General features: G+C 36.4%; 1 protein-coding gene across 21 annotated transcripts in view; it reads left to right on the forward strand.

The window, feature by feature from the left end:
- Nucleotides 1-23,914, forward strand: part of R3HDM1 (R3H domain containing 1) — a 203,123-nt gene that overhangs the window by 169,619 nt on the left and 9,590 nt on the right. For all 21 annotated transcript variants that reach the window (XM_042948556.1, XM_042948563.1, XM_042948558.1 and 18 more), the window contains 2 exons: nucleotides 15,577-15,680; nucleotides 18,209-18,381. In XM_042948556.1, the coding sequence (XP_042804490.1) occupies nucleotides 15,577-15,680; nucleotides 18,209-18,381 (277 nt within the window). The remainder of the gene's footprint in view (nucleotides 1-15,576; nucleotides 15,681-18,208; nucleotides 18,382-23,914) is intronic.

Consider the following 23,914-nt stretch of genomic DNA (forward strand, 5'->3'; position numbering starts at 1 on the left):
GATGGAAACTGGCCCCTGTACAAAAGAATAAAAATAAAAAGTCAACCAGTATACTGGCTCAAAAAGTTGAGTATCTTAGAACCATGTAGAGAATATATCAAGAATTCTCAAACCCTGGTTAAAACAAAAACACACCTTGGGAAAGTTTGTTTAAAAAGTTAAACTTAAACCTACTCTGTGACCCAACTATTCCACTTCTAGGTATTTAACCAAGAGAAATGAAAACTGGAACCAACCCAAATGTCCAGCAACAACTGAATGGATAAACAATTTGTGTTATATTCATCAATGGCATATTACTTAGCAATAAAAAGAATGAACTATTGATATATACAACATGGATGAATTTCATAATTATCCTGAGTGGAGAAAAGCCAGACAAAGGTATATACCATATGATTCCCTATATATGAAACTCTAGAAAATGCAGCCTAATCTCTTGCGCGAAAGCATGTCAGTGTTTGCGCAGGGTACAGTTAAGGGGGAGTTAGTTGATGGGGAAGAAAGGAAGGAGGAACTACAAATGGGCAGAATGCAACTTCTGGGGTTAGTGATGGTTTCAGGGTATACATATGTCACAACTCTTCAAATAATACCCATAATGCACAGTTTATTTTCCATCAGTTATATCTCCTTAAAGCTGTAAAAAATGATCTTCGTCTCCTTTGCTAATAGTTTGAGCAAAGACCAGTTTTATTTAAAATGAAGAGAAAAGCTGCAAAACTAACAAACCTTTAAAAACAAGTATTTTTAAGGAAAAATGTATACCACAGGGCATTTAACAGAGGCATAAAAGTCATTTTTAAAAGCTTTTAAAGAGGTAAATGCCTGAAAATAATTCCAACAATATAGGTGCAAAACCTTTATGCAGAAAACAAACATGGTGAGAAACTAAACATCTTTGATGTTGAAGATGTGCACACCCTTTGGTTTAGCAGTTTTGCTACTAGGTTGATAACCTTAAAAAAGAAGTCAGTAGTGTCCCAAAACCCAAATATGATTCACAAGCTAAGAATGGTTTTTAAATTTTTAAAGAATCATTTTAAAAAACAAGAATAAGCAATGGAGGCCACATATCCCACAGAGCCTAAATATGTATACTAGCTATTCCTTTACAGAAAAAATTTTCCAGCCTCTACCTTAAAACCTTAACAGATGTGTATCAGAGACCTGTACATGAATGTTTGTAGCAGCCACCCAAATAGAATGGATAAATGTTTTGTTGTGTATCCATTCAGAGCACAACTATGCAACAATTTGAGGTGTATGTGGGGCTAAGGTATGGGGACTTCTAAGATATTAAGTGATATTTTGTATCTGTATTTGAATGGCAGTTAATTTTACAATTCTTTGAACTGTGTAACATATTTTTGGACACTCATATATATATTTCAAACCCCCTAAAAAGTAAGAAAAGCAGTTGAAGATAGATTTAACTATGGGGGAAGGCTTTAAGAGATAAAAGCCAAATGAATGAGAGGAGAGGAAATCGAGACTACTTTTGAGGAGAATTGCTTTCATAAAAGGGAACATTGAATTGAGATAGTACATGGGAGGGGAAAGGAGGTCAAGAGAGAATGTCTTTTCTTGGTTGGAAAAAGAAGTGTTTGTATATTGAAGGGAAAGACAGTAGAAAGATATGCCTCTGCAGGATGAAGAGGGGGAGTTGTAAGGTCCCCAAGGAGGGGGAGAGCCAGCGTTCAAAGGGAAGTACATTAGCCTTAGGTAAGAGTGCAGAGGATTCACATATGGTAAATAGAGGAAAAGCAAAGTACATAAGTTAGATTTTTGGTAGAGGGATAGGTGCGGAAATGGGTTTATGGAAATTCTTTTCACATAGCTTTTTCTTTTTTTCTACTGACTTAGGATTTAAGGTAAGAAGTACATTATCAAAACATAGATGAATATTGGAAAGTTTTTTAATGTAAAGATCCAGTACAGTTACATTAAGACAGATTTCAGAAGGAAAGCAGCAAGATGTGGGGAAATGTTACAAGTATGTCTGATAAAAGCTTATTATATAAGATGCTTTTACCACTTCTATACTAGAGTAAGAACAGTGAGACTCAACAAACAATTCATGGAGATAAATAGTTTACTCATTTCACAGAAACTAATAGTAAATTACCACATGAGAATATGTTTACTCACCAGCAATCTAAGAAATGAGAATTAAAGCAACTTTAACAAAAATGGAAGATAAGACAGTTAAAGTATTCTGCAAAGAGACAGACTTTGCTGGTTGCTAGGCATATGAAAAGCCCACTTTTCTATAAATCAGTCTGATGACATTTAGCAGAACACAAAAATGGTGTACTTTTTTATTCTGTAACTATATCTCTAAAAGTCTACCACATATTTAATCCACTCCCAAAATTAAAATTGCTGCAAAACAAGTTTACAACAGTGCTGTTAATAGGAAAATCTAACAAAAAAGATCCAGAAGAGTATGTGGAGCATAGAGAGCATAGTCAGTGGTATTTTAACATCATATGCTCACAGGTAGCTACACTTATGGTGAACATAGCATAACATATAGAGAAGGTATATATCTGAAACTAATGTAACATTGTGAAGTATACCTCAGTTTTGAAAGTTTTTTTTTAAGTCCACAGAAATATTGAATAACCTTTGAATAGTTTTGTTTTTTTTTTTTAATTTTTAAATGTTTATTGTTGAGAGAGAGAGCATGGGCAGGGGAGGGAGAGAGAGGGAGACACAAAATCCGAAGTAGGCTCCAGGTTCTGAGCTGTCAGCACAGAGCCTGATGCAGGACTCAACCTCACAAGCCATGAGATCATGACCTGAGCCGAAGTCAGACACTTAACCAGCTGAGCCGCCCAGGCGCCCCAACTTTTGAATAAAATATCACTTTCCTAAATTTATGCTGGGCTAATTAAGTTTGGTTTACATTTATAATGAAATTTGCTTAGTTTGGCACACATGTTAAGTCAGACATTGGGACCAAAGGGTTTCAAAGTGTTCTGTGTTAACCACTTCAGTTTTTTTAATTCAGAAACATTAAATGTTTGATACTCAGGCTATCACAGTCCCCAAATGGATTATGTTGACTAATTACAGCATCTTTGGGGAACACAGCCATGCATACTAAGTGATAAGTTCAGGCAGTTTTCTTAACTACATTGGCAATAAGACATCAGATAGTTTAAAAAGGCAGAAAACCAAATGACTTCCTAGCACACCTTGCCAACTGTTCATAAATTTTCAAAGATAGTATCTTTAGTAGCCCCTAAAAGCTGTTACCATATGTGGGGCTTGCTTTTCAAATGAGCTAATTACTGCTTGAGAAGAATACACTTAGTCTTTGTCTCCCATCAAAAAAGTAGTTATGTGAAATAAATCATGATGTTTGCAAAATCATAAAGATAAGATGATGACAATAACATTTTTGTTTAGAATTTCCAGGGTTATTTTAAGTCATCAACCTTCTTGTGGGCAACTTCATGTGATATAACTTCTTTGTGAATACCTTTTATATATACACCATTTTTGTTCATTCTGCCATTTCCTTTATCTTATTTGCAACAGTATTATTGAGATAAAATTCACCTACTATACAATTCACCTACTCAAAGTGTACTTTTTAGTATATTCACAAATATGCAACTGTCACCACAATCAATTTTAGAACATTTTCATCTCCTCAGAAAAAAACCCTAAGGTGGAAAAAAAGCAATTTTTATCAACAAATCAATGGATAAACAAAATGTGGGTTGTATAGGATATCACCCTTAAAAGGAGGGAAATTATGACATGCTACATCATGGATGAATCTTAAAGACCTTATGCTGTATGAAATAAGCCAGTTACAAAGGGACAAGTGTTGTATGATTCCACTTATATGAGGTGCCTAGAGTAGTCATATTCATAGAAACAGTAGAATGGTGGTTGCCAGGGGCTGGGGAAAGAAAGAGTGGGGAGCTGGTATTTATGGAATACAGTTTGGATTTTGCAAGATGAAAAGAGTTCTGGAGATGGACAGTGGTAATGATTGTACAATAATGTGAATGTACTTAATGGCACTGAACTATACACTAAAAAATGATTAAAATGGTGAATTGTAAGTCACATGTATTTTACCAAAATTAAATGTTTTAATGTGAATAGACTGATGAAAATAACAAGGAAAGAAACCATACTCTTTAGCTGTCACCTTCTGACTCCATCACCACTATCATCTCCCAGCCACTAATTTACTTTCTATCTCTATAGATTTCCCTGTTATAGATATTTCATATGAATGGCATCATAGGTAGTCTTTTGTGATTAGCTGCTTTCACTCAGCGTAATGTTTTTAAGGCTCATCCATGTTAGCATTGTATCAGTAGTTCACTACTTTTACAGCTGAATAATAAGACTCCTGTTCCATTGTATAGACCTACCACATTGTGTTATCCATTTGTCAACTGATGGACATTTGGTTGGTTCCACACAGTACTGCTGTAAGCATTAGTTGGTACATCTTGTTAAGTTTATTTATTTAAGTAATCTCTACACCCATCCAGGGGCTCGAACTCACAACCCCAAGATCAAGAGTTGCATGTTCTACCAACTGAGTTGGCCACATGCCCCTAGTTAATAAGTTTTATGTGAGCATATGTTTCGTTTCTCCTAGGTGTATACCTAGGAATGGAATCACTGGATCATATGGTGACTTTGTTTAATCATTTGAAGAACTGTCAGACTTTTCTAAAGCAGCCACACCATTTTACATTCCCATAAGCATTGTCTGGGTGATTTAATTTCCCTGCATCCTTGCCAACACTTGTTAATTATTTGACTTGTTTATTATAGCCATTCTAGTAATGTCTCATTGTGATTTGGGATTTTGATATCCCTGATGACTAATGATATTGAATATCTTTTCATGTGCTTATTAGCCATTTGTATATCTTCCTTGGAAAATGTCTATTAAGATCCTTTGCCCAATATAATTGTGTTATGTGTCTTTTTATTATTGAATTGTAAGAGTTCTTCCTGTATTCTGATACAAGGTCCCTTAATATATCTATGACTTGGAAGTATTTTCTCCCATTTTGTGAGGTGTGTATTTATTTTATTTTTACAGCCCTTTCAAATACAAAAGTTTATTTTGATGAAGTTCAGTTTATCTATTTTATTTTGTTGTTCATGCTTTTGGTGTCATATCAAATAATTCATTACCAACTCCAAGATCTCAAAGATTCATGTCTGGATTTTCTTCTAAAAATTTTATAGCTTTAGCTCTAACGTTTAAATCATTGATCCATTTTTAGTTAATTTTTTTATTACAGTCTTTTTGCACATGGTGAGTAAGTTGCCCCAGTACCATTTGTTGAAAAGACTATTCTCCCATTGAATGGTTTTGACACCCTTATCAAAAATCAGATGATCATTGGTGCTTCTGGATGGCTCATCCACTTGAGCTGACTCTTGATTTCAGCTCAGGTTATGAGATCGGGCTCTGTGCTAAGCATAGAGCCTGCTTGGGAATCTCTCTGCTCCCTCCCCCCACTCATGTGTGCACTAAATAAATAATCAAGTGATTGTAGGTGTCTGAGCATATTTCTCAATACTAGTCTATTAATCTATATGTCTGTCCTGTGCCAGTGTCATACTGTTTTGATGGAAGTTTGAAATTGAGATATGTGAGTCCTCCAACTTTGATCTTTTATCAGGATTGTTTTGGCTTCTCTGGGTCTTTTGCAATTTTATATGAATTTACAGTTTGTCAGCGTTCACAAAGAAGTCAATTAGGATTCTGATGTGAATTGTGTTAAATCTGTAGATTAATTTGGAGTATTGGCATCTTAAGTATGTTGTCTTCCATTCCATGAACATGGGATGTTTTCCAATTACTTAGATATTTTATTTCTTTCAACACTTTCTGTAGTTTTCAGAGTTAATGCTATATTTCTTTTATTAAATTTATACCTAAGTATTTCATCTTTTTTAATGATACTGTAAATAGAATTGTTTTAATTTTATTTAGATATTCATTGGAAATGTATAGAAATACAGTTTATTTTTGTATATGTTGTATTTTGTATATATTTGTATTTTGTATTTATGTTGTATCCTATAGCATTGTTGAACTCATTTTACTAGTTATTATACTTCTTTAGTGAATTTTTTAGGATTTTCCATATACAAGATCATGCCATCTGTGATGATATAGTTTTGCTTCTTTTTCAATCTGGATACCTTTTGTTTTATTTTCTTACCTGATTTCTCTGGCTAGAACCTCAGTACAACATATAGTGAGAGCAGACATCCTTGTTCATGGTTTTAGCAGGAGAGCACCCAGTCTTCCACCTTAAGTATGATGTTAGCTGTGGGTTTTTCATAAATACTCTATATCAAGTTGAGAAAATTCTTTTCTGTTCCTAGTCTGTTGAATATTTTTATTATGTAAGAGTATTAGATTTTGTCATATGTTTTCTGCACCTATTGAGATGATCATGTGATTCTTGGTTTTTATTCTGTTGATAGGATATATTACATTAATGGATTTTACTGAGTCTTGGTGTATAATTATTTTCATGGGTTGCTGGGTTCACTCTGCTAGTATATTAAGGACTTTGGCATCTATATTCACAAGAAATACTGGTCTCTTGTTTTTGATACCTTTGTCTGATTTTAGTATTGGGGTAATATTAGCTTCATAGAGTGAGTTGGGAAGTAGTCTCTTCTATTTTTTTGGAAGATTTTATGAAGAGTTGTTGTTAATTCTTTATATGTTTGAGAGAACTCATTGATGGAGGCTTCTGTGCTGAAGTTTTTGTGTGTGAGGTTTTTTTGATTACTACTTTGGTCTCTTCATTTGTTTTAGGTCTAGTGCAGAGTTGGTGGTATAGTGGTGAGCATAGCTGCCTTTCTTTTGTTTTAGGTCTATTTGGGTTATATCTCCTTGAATCCATTTTGGTAGTTATCTCTTTCTGGGAAGTTGATCTAATCTGTTGGTATACAGTTTTTCATAGTGTTCCTTTATTACCCTTTTGATTCTTGTACATTCAGTAGTAATCTCCCCTATTTATTTCTGATCCTAATAATTTAAGTTTTCTCTCTCTTATTTTCTTGGTCAATCTAACAAAAAGTTTGTCAGTTTTTTTAGGTCTTTTTAGTGAACCATATTTAGGGTTTGATTTTTTTTCCTGTTTTTCTATTCTGTATTTTATTTATTTACATTGCAATCTTTATTACTTACTTTCTTCCATTTGCTTTAGGTTTGGTTTGCTCTTCCTTTCCCACCCCTGTGTCTTAAGATGGAAATGAAGGTTTCTGATTTGAGAACATTCTTCTTTCTTGAAATAGGCATTTATAGCTCTGAGTTTCCCTCAGGCACTGCTTTAGTTGCCTCTTTTACTAAGTTGTGTCTTCATTGTCATGTGTCTTATGGTTACCCTTTTGATTTCTTCTTTGACCCATTGATAATTTAGGATTGTGTTGTTTAATTTTCACTTAATTTGTATATGTCCCAAATGTTTTCCTATTGATTTCTAATCTCAGTCCATTATGATTAGAGAACATACTTGTATTATTTCTATCCTTTTAAATTTACTGAGTTGTTTCATATCCTAGCATATGGTTTGTCCTACAGAATGTTCCATATGCACTTTAAAATTATTGTGTATTCTATTGTTATTTAAAATTTTAATGTTTACTTATTTTTGAGAGACAGAGCGTGAGTGGGGGAGGGGCAGAAAGAGAGGGAGACACAGAATCTGAAGCAGGCTCCAGGTTCTGAGCTGTCAGCACAGAGCCCAACAAGGGGCTCGAACCTGCAAACCACAGGATCATGACCTAAGCCAAAGTCAGATGCTTAACCGACTGAGCCACCCAGGCACCTTTCTATTACTATTGAATGGAGGGTTCTATAGATGTCTTTTAGGGCTGGTTGGTTTATAGTGTGGTCAAAGTCTTCTATTTTCTTGTTAATCTTCTTTGTTACCATTTTATCCATTATTGAAAGTGGATGTTACAGTCTTTACCTGTTACTATGGATTGTCTATTTCTCCCTTCATTTCTATCAGTGTTTGTTTCATGTATTTTGTGCTTCTTTATTAGGGGCTGATATGTTTATAACTTATATTTTCCTGACTTGCACTTTTTCATTATGAAATGCTTTATCTCTCAAAATATTTTTTATTAATGCAAAGTCACTTTAGCTTTCTCATGGTCACTGTTTGCATGATGTATCTTTTCCCATCCTTTTATTCCTGTATGTCTCCTATAGACAGTGTATATTTGAATCAGCTTTTTAGTCTTCTGACACTCTGTCTTTTGATTGAATTGTGTAATCTGTTCACATTTAATGTTACTGATATAGTTGGCTTATGTCTACCATTTTGTGCTTTTTTTTTTCTTTCTTATGTGTTTTTCTATTTTTTTCTTTATTTCTGCTCTTTCTGCTTTCTTTTTCTTTTTTTTAATTTTTTTTAAACGTTTATTCATTTTTGAGAGACAGAGAGAGACAGAGTATGAGTGGGGAAGGGGCAGAGAGAGAGGGAGGCCCAGAATCCAAAGCAAGCTCCAGGCTCTGAGCTGTCAGCACAGAGCCCGACGCAGGGCTCGAACCCACAAACTGCGAGATCATGACCTGAGCAGAAGTCGGATGCTCAACCGACTGAGCCACACAGGCGCCCCTGCTCTTTCTGCTTTCTGTTACATTAAGTGAATATTTCCTACGTGGCATTTTAATTTCTTCAATGTTTTTTACTTTTTTTGAGTATTTTTAGTCAGTTTTATAGGATTTACCATATACATCTTAATGAATCCAAATGTGCTTCTTACTTATAGTAGCTTAATTGTAGCATCATATAGAAAAAAGTACCTGTTATAATTAGTACCTTACCATCTATAGGCAGTACAGCTTTGCTCCCACCTATTTCCTTTGTGCTATTTTTGGCAAATATATTACATTTATATATGCTATGGGCCAAACATTACATTATATATATATTGTTTTATATAGTTGATTTTTAAATCAATTAGAAGAAAGGAAGTCAAGCATGCTACTCTTGGTTTCGGGATTGTAAGTTTGAGCCCCACATTGGATGTAAGATATTACTTAAAAATAGAATCTTTTTTTAAAAATAAGAAATTATACTATTCTAGCATCCCATCTTTTGAAATTATACTTAAAGATTTTATGAAGCTATTTGGGGAACAGAATGCATGTTCTTTAGTTATCCCATAGGTGTATCAGCATCATCCTCGGTGTCAATGGCAACATTATGGTGTCAGTCTAGGAGCAGACTTAATAAGTAGCTAAATTACTACCAGAAAGAGCAGCTTACAATCAATATAATAAAGCTAAAATTATTGTTTGGCAGATGTTTCCTGCCACTTCACTGAGCTTCTAAAGTGATGTATCCAACAGGTCCAGTAACACAGCTGCTTAATGATAGCTAGTTCATCCTAGTGGGTCAGCCAAAATATCGTCCTTCTCAAAACCAGTCATTCTCCCAAGAACACCAGAGATATATTTATGGTTGATTGTGTTTGATAATAGCTGCCCTTACAGTGCTCAAGCCAGAGGCATCTTTTATCTGAAATATGATAGTGGATTTTGGCTCTCCTACCAGTACTTGGAAAATTCAAAGTTCATATTTGAGGAAAATGTTAGCCCTTAACTGCAGGCACATTTGCAGCTTACCTGTTTATCTAATGGGAAATAATCCTCTCTTAAGGCCAGTTTTTCACCCAAGGCTCTCAGTTTCCAAGTAAAATATGAACTGTATCTCATATCAAGACTGGATTCTTCTATAATTAACTACATGCTTTAAATTCATCATAGAATATAGTTATGTGTGTAATCCAGGACCTTCCAGAGGCTTAAATGCTTCCTTCTTTTATCAGCCTGATAGACCATACAACTGGTCCTCTGGGATCCCATTTTGTCTTAGCTACCAGGAAGCACAAAGCTAGATTCAGTGCTCAGTGAAAGCCACAATTTTATCTCAGGTGGCATTATCCCATCTTTGTTTTGTGTTTTAAGTATTTTCTTTATTTCTTAGTCTGTTGAGCTTTTAGAAATATTTTACATTTGGGAATAGGTGAGCTATAAACGAGTATTTGTATAAATATGAACATTTAACCAGAAAGCTAAGGAAAATTGGCCATTTGTATTTAAGGAAAAACCTAAAATATTATACAGTAAGTATTTTTATTTTACATTTATTTTTATTAATTGAGCATATAGTTTGGTCAGATTCTAATTAGTTGAGAGTTTTATTTATATTGTCCTAAATAGGTAGTATCATCACAAAAGTATGTAAGCTAGAAATCACCGTGACTTGCAGAAAGGTTGTAAGGCAGAAAGCTAATAGTTTCTTCTAGAGACAACAAGTTCAGCTGAGTAGCTGACCCTCAAATGAATTGAAGGTTTGTGTTGCACAGGATCAGTATAACTACCTCCAGATGGCTGTGCTCTGACATCTGCTGAGGAGTTCTGAAGGAGATTCAGATCATTCATTGAAATTAAATCCCAAAAACAACATTTAAAAGTCAAACTTTTCAGGCAGTTTTCATAGGATATTTTTAGTGTTTATTTTTTATACTTGCAAAATGTACTCATATTCATGCCTTTTTGGAAAATACCAAATAATATAAATTGTCAAGAATCAGCTGTATTCCCACAACCCTAAGCTGTCCATTGTTGTCATGTTCATGTTTTCCTCTCAGTCTCTTTTTTCTTTTTCTTTTCCTATATTTTGAAAAGAACATTTAGGTCGTATTCATTTGTTTTGGTGTATAGAACCATTTAGTGAGCATTTTGAATTTCTTTCTTGGCATAGAGTCCTTAGAGAGGAATTAATAGGTCAAAAGATACATCTTTTCTTAAGAACCTTAGTACATTTTGACAAAATCTTCCTTTGATTTACAATCCTTGTAGGTACTAACTTGTTTTTGTTGTTTTCGTGTTTCATAAGAAGAGACATATTTTAATTTGGTTCTTTGATCGTTAGTAAAAATGTACATTTTTTACATTTCACTGTATTTTGAATTATTTGGCCAAGTCTTTCATCATAGTTTGATAAGGTAAGTATTAATCACACATTTATTAATGAGAGAGCTGAAGTTCAAAGACATACTACAAGTAAATGGAATTTGAACTCAAACTCATCCTGCCTTCTGACACCCAAATCCATGGTTCTTTTCACTGTATCAAGTATTAAATGTTAAAAGTCATTAAATAGATAGCAGTGTGAGGCGCCTGGGTGGCTCAGTCAGTTGAGTGCCTGTCTGACTCTTGATTTTGTCTCAGGTCATGATCCCAGGGTCGTGGGATTGAGTGCCTCAGGCAGACTGTACACTGAGCATGGAGCCTGCTTAAGATTCTCTCTCTCTCCCTTTCTCCCTCTGCACCTCCCCCACTCATGCACATGCTCGCTCTCTCTCTCTCTCTCTCTCTCTCTCTCAAATAAAAAAAATAAAAAGATAAAGGGGCTCCTGGGTTGGGTGGTCAGTAGGTTAAGCGTCTGACTTCGGCTTAGGTCATGATCTCACAGTTTGTGAGTTGGAGCCCTGCATTGGGCTCTGTGCTGACAGCTCGGAGCCTGAAGCCGGCTTTGGATTCTGTGTCTCCCTCTGTGTCTGCTCTTCTCGTGCTCATGCTCTGTCTCTCCTCCTTCAAAAATAAACATTTAAAAAAAAAATTTTTTTAAGATAGTAATGTAACATCACTTGAATTTTCACGAATATGTAGTGAGTATATCTTAATAACAAGTATTAGTTTCCACTCACAATGTATCAAATAGATTACCATGATCTAATCAAAAGCATCAGGGGTAACCCCTTAAAGGGCCATTTTCACCCATTTATAAAGGGTTTTATGACATTCTTAAAAATTCTTCACACTTTGGTAGACTACAGTAGGTTTTGGGTTTTAAAATATATATAATGTGTTTATCATTTTTTCCATCATAGCTTTGACTCCAAACTATAGTAAGAATGCAAAAACAAATGACTAGAAGAAAGAGGAATTTTTACCTCTTTCCATAGAGGTCTTACCTCAGTGGAATAACCATAGAACATGGTAGGAATAAGATGAACATTATAGAAAACCCACAAAAAAGAAACTTTTTGGATCCTTGTGTCATTTATCAGTCTCCACTGATCCTGTAGAGCCAGTTTTGCAGCGGTTTGACTTGACCGTACCATAGAGTGGGAAGGGGCAGCTCCTTAAAAGTACAGCAAAGCAGTTGCTATAAGTGGTAAGGCCAGTTTTCATTGCAGTGAATTCTAGTACCTTTGAAAGTTGATATTATGTTTTAATTTACATTCATGGTTTTCAGGAAGTTTGGGACCAGATGGATTCATGGGATTGATGCTTTATTTTCCTATTCATTGGTAGAGTATGAAGTTCTGTAAGGACTAGACCTCATGTTTTACTTTGTCTTCCAAAGGAGAAATTTTTTGAAGTTGCTACAAAATGACTTTTCCTTTTTGATTATGTATCAATATTTATATTTTTTTAATTTTTTTTTTTATTTTTGAGAGAGAGAGAAAGCACGAGCACGAGTGGGGAAGGGGCAGAGAAAGAGGGAGACATAGAATCTGAAGCAAGCTCCAGGCTCTGACCCGTCAGCACAGAGCCCAGCGCGGGGCTCAAACCCACAAATGGTTAAAATCATGACCTGAGCCAAAGTCGGATGCTTAACCAGACTGAGCCACCCCAGAGCCCCATAAATATTTGTTTGTATTTTTTTTTTCAAGAGGATGAAGAGAAGGTGGCATCCCTTCCTTTTTTTTTTTTTTTTAATTTTTTTTAATGTTTATTTATTTTTGAGAGAGAGAGAGAGAGAGAGACAGAATCTGAAGCAGCCTCCAGGCTCTGAGCTGTGAGCACAAAGCCTGATCTGGGGCTCGAGCTCAGGAGCCGCGACGTCATGCCCTAAGCCAGAGTCGGACACGTAACCGACTGAGCCACCCAGGCGCCCCAATATTTGTTTGTGTTTTTTTTAATGTTTATTTATTTTTGAGACAGAGAGAGATAAAGTGTGAGCGGGGGAGGGGCAGAGAGAGAGGGAGACACAGAATCCGAAGCAGGCTCCAGGCTCTGAGCTGTCAGCACAGAGCCTGACTCGGGGCTTGAACTAATGAACCATGAGATCATGACCTTAGCGGAATTTGGATGCTTAACCAACTAAGCCACCCAGGCGCCCCTGTTTGTATTTTTAATGTGAGAATGGTGTTTAAAAAGCTGACTCCCCTTTTTTTCTTTTTTTTTTTTTTTTTAACGTGTTCTAGTTCTGCCTTTGTAGAAGACAAATTAGATGGTAATTGAAAATAGAGCATTTAAGAAATTTAAGAAAGCTACTCATTGCCCAGTCTTTGTCCCTTAAAGTATCTTCATGTCTTTTGGGGGAGATTAGTCTTGGAACTCACTTTTATAATTCATTTACCTAAGGACCCACTATAGTGGCACTATAGTGCCCACAGAATGGCAGTCTGTGGTTTGGTAGTATGGGATGTATTGCTCATCTCCGTGACTTGAATATTCTCATCCCTGTTCTGGGTGGCTTCTTGTCATTCATGTGCCTCAGAACTTGGGTGGGTAAGCCATTAGAAGGTGCTTAGTGAACAAGATCAGGGTGAAGGATACTGCACAACCCAAGAGAATATTTATCCCAATTAGAACAGAATATAAAAAATCTTTCCACCTTTTGGTGAAACTTTCTATTCTCCCAGTAGCAGCATGTTTAGAAACCATGTCTTAAGCTGTGTTACTTCCACAGCTTAGCTAATACTCATATAATGCATCCCAATCATAGTTAACATCAGTTTCAGGAAGTACTGTTTTTACATTTTGTTATATGGTCCAGAATCACCTTTTGTGAAATCCTCTCTTTATATCCCTTTCTTTTCCCCTTTTTGTGAACCACAATGAGTTACTGCCACTAAAAAAAAAAAAAAAAAAAAAAAACTTTTATGAATTTTTAGTAATTGGAGAATTAGAGAATCATTTTTAATTTTTTCTTACAGAAAATTTAAATGCATATAAATATAAACTAAAGTGCACTGAACCCCATGTACCCATAACTTCTATAGTACTCACCTGTTTTCATCTAAAGCTCTACTTCCTCTTTTTCCCTTATGATTTTGAAGTAAATTCAGGTATCACACCATTTCATTCATGATTATTTCAGTATAGGAATCCCTAAAAGATTTTTTTTTAAACCCACAGAACTACAATACAGATTCACATTAAAAATCTTAATAGTTAAGGAGGTGCTTGAGCAGCTCAGTCAGTTAAGTGTCTGACTCTTGATTTCGGCTCAGGTCATGATCTCATGGTTCATGAGTTCATGCCCCACATGGAGACTGCTTGAGATTCTCCCTCTTTCTCTGCCCCTCCCCTGCTCGCTCACTCACTCTTTCTCTCTCTCTCTCTCTCTCTCAAATAAGTAAAGTTAAAAATTTTTTTTTTATTTTTAATAGTTAACTTCTTAATTGTATCAAATATCTAGTTGGTAATTATAATTCTTACTACCCTACAAATATTGCTTATGTTTTTACACATTTGTCTTTCTGAATGTCCCATAGTCTGGATTTTACTGATTGTGTCATCATGGTGTTTAACACGTCTCCCTATAGTCTTTATAATTCAGTAGTTGGATCTAACATATTTTTAATGCAAAAAGTTGTTAAAGCTAGATTAAGAAATTATACTCTCTAAGGAAAGTTTATTGAGTGATTAAAAAAGCCTGGTAACTAATAGGGTTTTATATATAAATTAAGATTCTGCTTACGTGGGGGGCACCTAACTGGCTCAGTCAGTGTGCAAACTCAGAGCATACAACTCTTGATATCGAGTCATGAATTTGAGCCCCACATTGGGTGTAGAGATTACTTTAAAAAAAAAATGATTCTGATTACTTGAGAATTCTCAGAAAGAATTAATAGTATCACTTTACGATTTGAAATTATTTTCCTGAAAGAATTTGCCAAACAGAAAACTTTAAAGACATTTTGTGACAAATCCCATATTAGCTTGAGTCTCAAAAATTAACTTGAGAATTGCAGCAATAACTGAATAGTTTTATATCAACAGCATCTATTTTTAATCAGTATTTATGTTAGAATATGTCAGAATTATACTTTACTATTTCCTTTATTCTTAGTACATATTTTGAGCAATAAAACATTTTTTTCTGAGTCTCATAATTGTCAAACTGCATATTCTCTTTTCTAAAATACAGCTTAGGGAGACCCAAATAAATTACTTTTTCATTTTGTAAAAGCTATTTTTCTTCTTTTTTAAATAATTATTTGAACAAAAAAATCATATTTAGAATAAGTTGTAAAAGAATAAGAGCATTGAAATTTGGAGTGGTTTTAAAAAAAATCAGTATTATTGTCATAAACATAAAGAGATTTTTTTATCCAAAAAGTACTTGTTTATGATTCATAGAGAATAGAAGTAGATTACACTTTTACCCCTAACCAATTTGAGGGAAAAAAAAAAAAAACTTAAATAAATGTATAGGATTGTTTCATTCAAAGAATCTTTACAACCATCTCCATCTCACTGTGCTGTGTTTTTGTGTTTGTTCAATTTTTCCCCCGTAGTTCATCAGTAGGTTACTTGCAACATCCAGGATCAGAACAAGTACAGTTTCCTCGAACTACTTCACCATGCAATTCCCAGCAGCTTCAAAGCCACCAGTGTGCAGGTATGAATATAATTGAAAGAAAAGGTAATGATTTGTCCATCTGAGAAATAATTAAATTAAGTTCCTGAGGCATTTCTAGAACAGGATTTCCAACTTCTGTGCTGTGATGTACCCAAAATATTAGGATGCCATGCAAACTCGGAGTTAATGGTTTCCATCCGCTTCTTCCTTTTCTAGTGTTACTACTACAACATTGCTGGCCTGTTTGTCTTCTTCAGATTCTCCTTCCTTCCCTGCCTCATAAATATTGGTGTTCTCTGGAATTGTCTCCTTACTCTTGATACTCTTCCTAGGTGATTCACCCATCTCCTAGGGTTCAACAACTGCTTTTTTGCCAGCAACTCCCACATCTTATTTTGGCTGAGAAGAGGCCATATAGCCAACTGCCTACTGGACATCCCTGTCCTGTTGTATCAAAGGCACTTTAGATTTACTAGTTCTCCCTCTTCCTGCATTCTTTATCTCACCTTCTCTCTAGGGACCAGATTAGTTTTCAAAGTCGTAATCAACTCTCTTCTGTTCCCTCTTTTCACATTCATGCTGTTACCATTTCCTCAAATCTCCTACCGTCTTTCCGTCCTTCTTTCCTTCCCCACTGCTGCCATTCTCGTTCAGTTCTTTTCACATCTTATTTGCAACAATCTCTTCAGTGTGTTGCTGATTTCATGTTTCCCCCACACCCAACTTAACTCCTCCTCAACACATAGCAACACACATGCACACTCACACGTACACACACTGTTCAAGAAATATTTTCCTGCGGGGCGCCTGGGTGGCTCAGTCGATTAAGCGGCCAACTTCAGCTCAGGTCATGATCTCACGGTCCGTGAGTTCGAGCCCCACGTCGGGCTCTGTGCTGACAGCTCAGAGCCTGGAGCCTGTTTCAGATTCTGTGTCTCCCTCTCTCTGACCCTCTCCCGTTCATGCTCTGTCTCTCTCTGTCTCAAAAATAAATAAACGTTGGGGCGCCTGGGTGGCGCAGTCGGTTAAGCGTCCGACTTCAGCCAGGTCATGATCTCGCGGTCCGTGAGTTCGAGCCCCGCGTCAGGCTCTGGGCTGATGGCTCGGAGCCTGGAGCCTGTTTCCGATTCTGTGTCTCCCTCTCTCTCTGCCCCTCCCCCGTTCATGCTCTGTCTCTCTCTGTCCCAAAAATAAATAAAAAATGTTAAAAAAAAAAAATAAATAAATAAATAAATAAATAAATAAACGTTAAAAAAAAATTTTTTTTTAAAAAAAGAAATATTTTCCTGAAACAAAAAGTCCCTTTATGTCATTCCTCTGAATCAGAAATGTGCATGGATGGATTCTCCATCTAAACTCCCTACCAAGTAAGCCTCCTATTTATACTTACATGTTCAGGTCATACAAAACTATGCTTCCAGAATGCACCATACTATTTCATGGCAAAGATATTTTTTTATCAGTTCCTCCCTTTGCTTGGAATGCCCCTCTACTGTCTGTTTGCGAGAATCCTGCTTGTCCTTAAAGTTTGACTCAAAAATCACATCTTCTACAAAGTCTTGTCTAGTACTCACAACACGGTTTGTTGCTTTTTTCTGCTTCTATAGTGTCTTAAACTATCCTTTGTCATGACACCATCTTTTATTATAATGATTTCTTAACATATGTAATCTCTGAGAAAGAGAGAAAACCATAAATGGTTATCAAATAAATAATAGTGTGCATCCAAGATGGGCTGCTGTGGTTGAGGAGAACTTGGAGGTGTCCCTAAGCAGTCAGCCCTCTCTAGTTTGCTTAGCCAGTCAGGTTGGTTCTCTTTCTGGGGAACTGGAAACTACCATTTTGGTTACTGCAGTGCAAGTTGTGGCCCTGGGGGCATAAGAATCCTGCCTTACCTTACACTGAGTGCATGCCTCAGGTGCATACCTTAGGTGCATGCCTAATACTAGCTGTGCTGCAGACTAGTACACGAGAGAAATAAGTCAAACAAAGAGACATACAGTAATCTGCTTATCTCTACTGTATAATTAACTGTTTATACATACATGTGATCATCACGGCTTTTTAAAGTTAGCCAAGGAGGTCTTCCTAGCTGCCTTTTTCAGATAAGAACATACAATAAAAGAGTTAAGTAACTTCCCCAGAGTCAAGCATTTCAGAGTACAAAAATTGGGCTTTCTGATGCCCACATGGCAAACTTTTTCTTTTCTGTGTATTTAAAGTAATGCCAGTTTTAAAATTAATCCATTTTAGCAATCAGTCACTTTTATAGATATCTCATTTATGCTATACTCTACTAGGTTCTGTAGTAGGTAATTGGACTTTCCTAAGTATGGACCTGTTATTTTTAGAATAACTGAGATGTTTAGGCCTACAGAATCCCATTTTAATGCCTTTTTAAACACACAACACTTGTGGCATGAAGTTCCAGGGCTTAAATATGACTTGTATATATGATAATAAAGTTTTGCTCGGAAATGTAAAATTATTGGCATTTTCTTAGTGTTTAAAGCTACCAGCTAGTTGGTACAGTCTACTGATTGCAGTGTCCCAACTCTGATTTCCAGCTGTGCCACCTCCGCCCCCTGGTGGAGGAATGGTGATGATGCAGCTCAATGTACCAAGCAATCCACAATCTCGGGCCCACTCACCCCCACAGTGGAAACAAAACAAATATTACTGTGATCACCAGAGAGGACAGAAGTGTGTGGAATTTAGCAATGTAGACAATATTGTTCAGGTAAGGTACTTCTTTTATTATAATTTTAAAACTTTCAACATTTGGGGCACCTGGGTGACTCAGTCATTTAAGTGTCTGACTCTTGGTTTCAACTCAGGTCCTGGTCTCAACGTTTGTGGGTTCGAGCCTTGCGTCAGACTCTGCACGGCTTGGATTCTCTCTTTCTGCCCATTCACTGCTCACCTACGTGCATGCACACACTCTCAAATAAACTAAAAAAAAAAAAAAAGCATTTGGGGTGCCTGGGTGGCTCAATCAGTTGAGCGTCAGACTTCAGCTCAGCTCATGATCTCATAGTACATGAGTTTGAGCCCCCCATTAGGCTCTCTACTGTCAGCACAGAGCCTGCTTTGGATCCTCTGCCCTCCTCTTTCTGTGCCCCTTCCCCATTTGTGTTCTTTCAAAAATAAGTAAACATTAACAAAACATAAAGAAAATAAAAATCTTTAAACAATTTAGTCACATAAGATTGACCTTACAAGGCTTTGCTTTGAATTTGACATCTTCTCAAATGGGTAAAGAAGTTTGAACATTCTGTGTAGCCACACTGTTGCTTTCAATATGGAAATACTATTTTTCAACTTTTGCATATTTAAAATGTTTTAATTTTAAAAATCAGAAGATATACTGGATATAAAATTTGGTAAAGAAAGTTAAGTCCTTTTCCTACCTTTTCCATTGAACTGTTAGTGTAATCAGAAGGTAGATGCAGAACGCTCTAATTTTTTTTTTAATTTTTTTAATGTTTATTTTTGAGAGAGAGAGAGAGAGACAGACAGACAGTGTGAGCAGGGGAGGGGCAGAGAGAGACACACACACAAAATCTGAAGCAAGCTCCAGGCTCTAAGCTGTCAGCACAGAGCCCGATACGGGGCTCAAACCCACAAACTGTGAGATCATTACCTGAGCTGAAGTCGGACACTCAACCAACTGAGCCACCCAGGCACCCCGGAACACTCTTTATTGTGGAAGAAATTCAGTTAATAAATGTAAAAGCAATAGTAGAATTTAAAAATCACCATTTTGAAATCTCACTGAAATAATGGATCATAAAGAAAATCATCAGCAAATGTCAAGAACATTATGAAAAGCTTTATGGGGGAATTTAAAATGGGTAGATTAGGGACACCTGGGTGGCTCAGTCAGTTAATCATCTGGCTCTTGATTTCTGCTCAGGTCATGATCTTAATGTTTGTGAGATGGAGTCCCTGGTCAGGCTCTGTGCTGACAGGGAAGATTTTCTCTCTTTCTCTCTGCCCCTCTCCCATGTGCACACACCCTCTCTCTCAGACTCTACAGAATTCTCTCTCCCTCTCTCTCTGCCACTTCCCATGTGCATGCTCTCTCATGCTCTCTCTCTCTCTCAAAATAAACATTAAAAAAATTTTTAAAGATAAACTGAAATATTTCAAGGCACATGATTAAATCATGGGAGAATAAAAAGGGCAAAGGTCATTTATAGGCTAACTCACAAACTGTAAATGCCCAATGACCATTAATCAGAGGAGAATACAAAAATATTTTTTATTTATGTAATTAGGAAAATTTAGGAAGACTCATAATTTTCAGTATGGGCAGAGATTTCCAGTTACAAACTCTCTTGTTCATTCTCAGTGGTACTACAAATTCATAGAACTCTTTTTGGAGTGCAGTTTAGTGACAAAAATAATCCAATTAAAAATTGGGTAGAAGACTTCAAATAGCATTTTTCCAAAGAAGACATACAGATAGCCAACAAACAAATGAAAAGATGCTCAACATCACTCATCAAGGAAATTAAAACCACAATGGGATATCCCTTTACACCTGTCAGAATGGCTAAAACCAAATGACAAGAAATAGCAAGTATTGGTGAGAATGTGGAGAAAAAAGAACCCATGTGCACTATAGGTACAATGCACACTGGTGCAGCCACTGTGGAAAACAGTATGGACTTTCCTCAAAATATTAAAAATAGAAATACCATGTGATCCAGTAATTGTACTGGATATTTATCCAAGGAAAATTAAAACACTAATTCAAAAAAAATTAAGTGGCCCTATGTTTATTGCAGCATTATTTACAATAGCCAAGATATGGAAGCAACCTAAGTGTACACTGATAGATGAAAGAAAGATAAGGAGAATGTGGTATGTATAAATAATGAAATATTACTCAACCATAAAAAAGGATGAGATCTTACCATTTGCAACAACATGGATGGACCTAGAGGGTATTATGCTAGGTGAAATAAGTCAGACTGAGAAAGATAAATACCATATGATTTCATTCATATGTAAAATCTAAAAAACAAAAACAAAAAAATGATAAAAGCAGAATCAGACCTATAAATACAAAGAACAAACTGCTGGTTGCCAGAGGGAAGGGAAATGGGGAAATGGACAAAATAGATGAAAGAGAGTGGGGGATACAGGTTTCCACCTATGCAATGAACAATTCACAGGGATCAAGGTCACAGCATAAGGAATATAGTCAGTGATACTGTAATAGCATCATATGCTGACAGATGGTAGCTATACTTATGGTGAGAATAGCATGACGTATAGACAAGTTGCATCACTGGGTTGTACACCTGAAACTGCCAACTATACTCAAATTTTAAAAAATTTTAATGTTGAACAAATCCATGAGTTATACTGATTTAAATGAATAAATGGGAGGAAAAATGAAGTTCTTTTTTTACAATGAAATATGAACTAGTAAATATGATGGAATTAGAAGATCACCACCTGGAAACCAGGAAGTAAGAATCATCACTACAGCAGAGAGGATTCTAGGAAAGTGGCAGAGTAGGAAGCATCAGGAGTCCATCTCTCCACCTAGAAATAATTATACTGGCAGAATCTGATGTAACAGTTTTGTTGCTTTAGAATCTATTGAAGGCTTGCAACTGCCAGGGGAAAGCTTGGGTGATAAATTGAACTTAATTTCAGTCAGTTTCAGCTTTTAGCACAGTAGCAACTACCCATCCTTACCCCCAACCCCTAGGAGGCAACTGTGCATGTTTTTTACTAGAGCAGCTGACAGGAGCCAGGGTGGGCAAAAAAGGACCCTGTCCTCCAAATACAAGGCATTTATATTCTGATCATGGGTTTCTGCTTCTGATCACAGAGGTGCAGACAAACAGGAAATAACCATTGTTGTACCTTCCCACATTGCTGCAAATCTCTCCCCCGACACTTCTAGGGGACTTAAAGTGCTGGTACCCTGTCTTTCCTCCTTTCATTTTTCTCTTTGAATCGTTTTTGGGAGCCAAACAGTAAGGACTAAGACATTCAAAAGCAACTGAATATATGGGGTACATGCCCAGGAAGAGGCACAGGCCAAACACTGAGAAGTCCTTAAGGTTATACCTCAGACTGATCTTTGACACAAAGACAGCCTGCAACAGTCAATAAACAAAAACCAGAAAAACAACAAAACGCAATAAACCCTGGGAAGGGGGTTGAATCTGATTTACAGTTACCACACTATCAGATTCAAACGTCCAGTTTTCAACAAAGAGTCACAAGGCATGCAGAGAAACAGGTCAGTATTGCCCATTCAGAGGAAGAAAATCAACATAAATTGTCTTTGAAAAAGACCTGATGACAGATAATTTTTAAAAAAAAATTTTTTTTGAAATTTAAGGGGCACCTGGGTGACTCAGTCAGTTAAGCATCCAACTTCAGCCCAGGTCATGATCCCATGGTTCGTGAGTTCAAGCCCCATGTCAGGCTCTGTGCTGACAGCTTGGACCCTGGAGCCTGCTTGGATTCTGTGTGTACCTCTCTCTCTGCCCCTCCCCAGCTCATGTTCACACTCTGTCTCTGTCAAAAATAAATAAACCTAATAAAAAAATAAATAAAAATTAAAAAAAAAAAAAGACCTGATGGCAGATCTCCCAGACAAAAGCTTTAAAACAACTGTCTTCAGGCTGCTCAAAGAACTGCAGGAAGATGTGGAGAAAGACAAGAAAACAATAAACAAAATGTAAATATCAATAAAGAGATAGAAAACCTAGAAAACGCCAGAAATTCTAGAGCTGAAAATATAATAACTGAAATGAAAGTTCCCTGGAGGAATTCAGTGGCAGATGTGAGGCGGCAGAAGAAAGAATCCAAGAACTTGAAGAAAGGACAGTGGAAATTGTCAAGTCTGAGGAACAGACAAACCAGAATGAAGAAAAGTGAACAAAGCCTAAGGGACCTGTGATACACCATCAAGTTGACCAACAAACATATTGTGGTTGTCATGGAGGGAAAAGAGAATATTTGAAGAAATAATGGTTGAAAACTTACCACATTTGATTAAAGACATGAATATAAACATCAAGCATTGTGATGAACTCTAGGTAAGAACTCCAAAATACCCACTCTGAGACACAATATAATCAGTCTTTCAGAGGACAAAGAGTATTAAAAGCAGGAAAGACACAACTCGTCACATACAAGGAATCCTCAAAAAGATTATCAGCAGAGTTCTCATCAGAAACTGGAGGCTAATATATTCAAATATATTCAAATATTCAATATATTCAATTTGCTGGCCAATATATTCAAAGTGCTAAAAGAAAAAAAACAATGTTAACGAATCCAGTATCTGGTAAAAACTGCCTTTCAAAAGTGAGGTAGAGGGCTCCTGGGTGGCTCAGTTAGTTAAGCAGCTGACTTGACTTTGGCTCAGGTCATGATCTCACAGTTAGTGACACTGAGCCCCACGATGGGCTCTATGCTGACAGCTCATAGCCTGCTTGGGATTCTCTCCCTCTGTCTCTCTGCCCCTCCCCCACTCAATCTTGCTCTCTCAGCTCTCTCTCAAAATAAATAAATAAATGAATTTTAAAAACAAAATAAAAGGTAGAAATTAAAATTCCCAGATAAACAAAAAACAGAGATGGGCCCTGCAAGAAATTCTCAAAAGAGTCCTGCAGGGTAAAGTAGAAAGAACATTGGACAGCAAGACAAAGCTATATAAAGAAATAAAGTTCTCAAGTTAAATACATGAGCAATTATAAAAGCTAGTAGTATTGTGCCAGTGGTCCATAACTCTACTTTTTACTTTCTACGTGATTTGAGAGATGAATGCACTTAAGTATTTTTTTATAAACAGTATCTAAAAGGTAGTGTTCTAGCTTTGATTTGTAACTCCAAATTTTGTTTTCTATATAATTTAAGAGTCTCATGCACTTAAAAGAATTACTAGTGGGGCACCTGGGTGGCTCAGTCAGTTAAGCATCCGACTTTGACTCAGGTCATGATCTTGCAGTCTGTGAGTTTGAGCCCCGTGTCAGGCTCTGTACTGACAGTTCAGAGCCAGGAGCCTGCTTCAGATTCTACATCTCCCTCTCTCTGCTCCTCTCCTGCTTGCATGCATGTGCACACTCTCTCTCTCTTGTGCACGCGTGCTCTCTCTCTCTCTCTCTCTCTCTCCCCCAAAGATAAATAAACATTGAAAAAAAAAGGAATTACTACTTTATGTTTTGGGGCACACAATATATAAAGATCTACTTTTATGTCATAAGCAACCAAAAGAGGTGGGGACAGAGATATAA

The sequence above is a fragment of the Panthera leo genome, chromosome C1 (assembly GCF_018350215.1).
Source record: "Panthera leo isolate Ple1 chromosome C1, P.leo_Ple1_pat1.1, whole genome shotgun sequence".
Taxonomy (NCBI): domain Eukaryota; kingdom Metazoa; phylum Chordata; class Mammalia; order Carnivora; family Felidae; genus Panthera; species Panthera leo.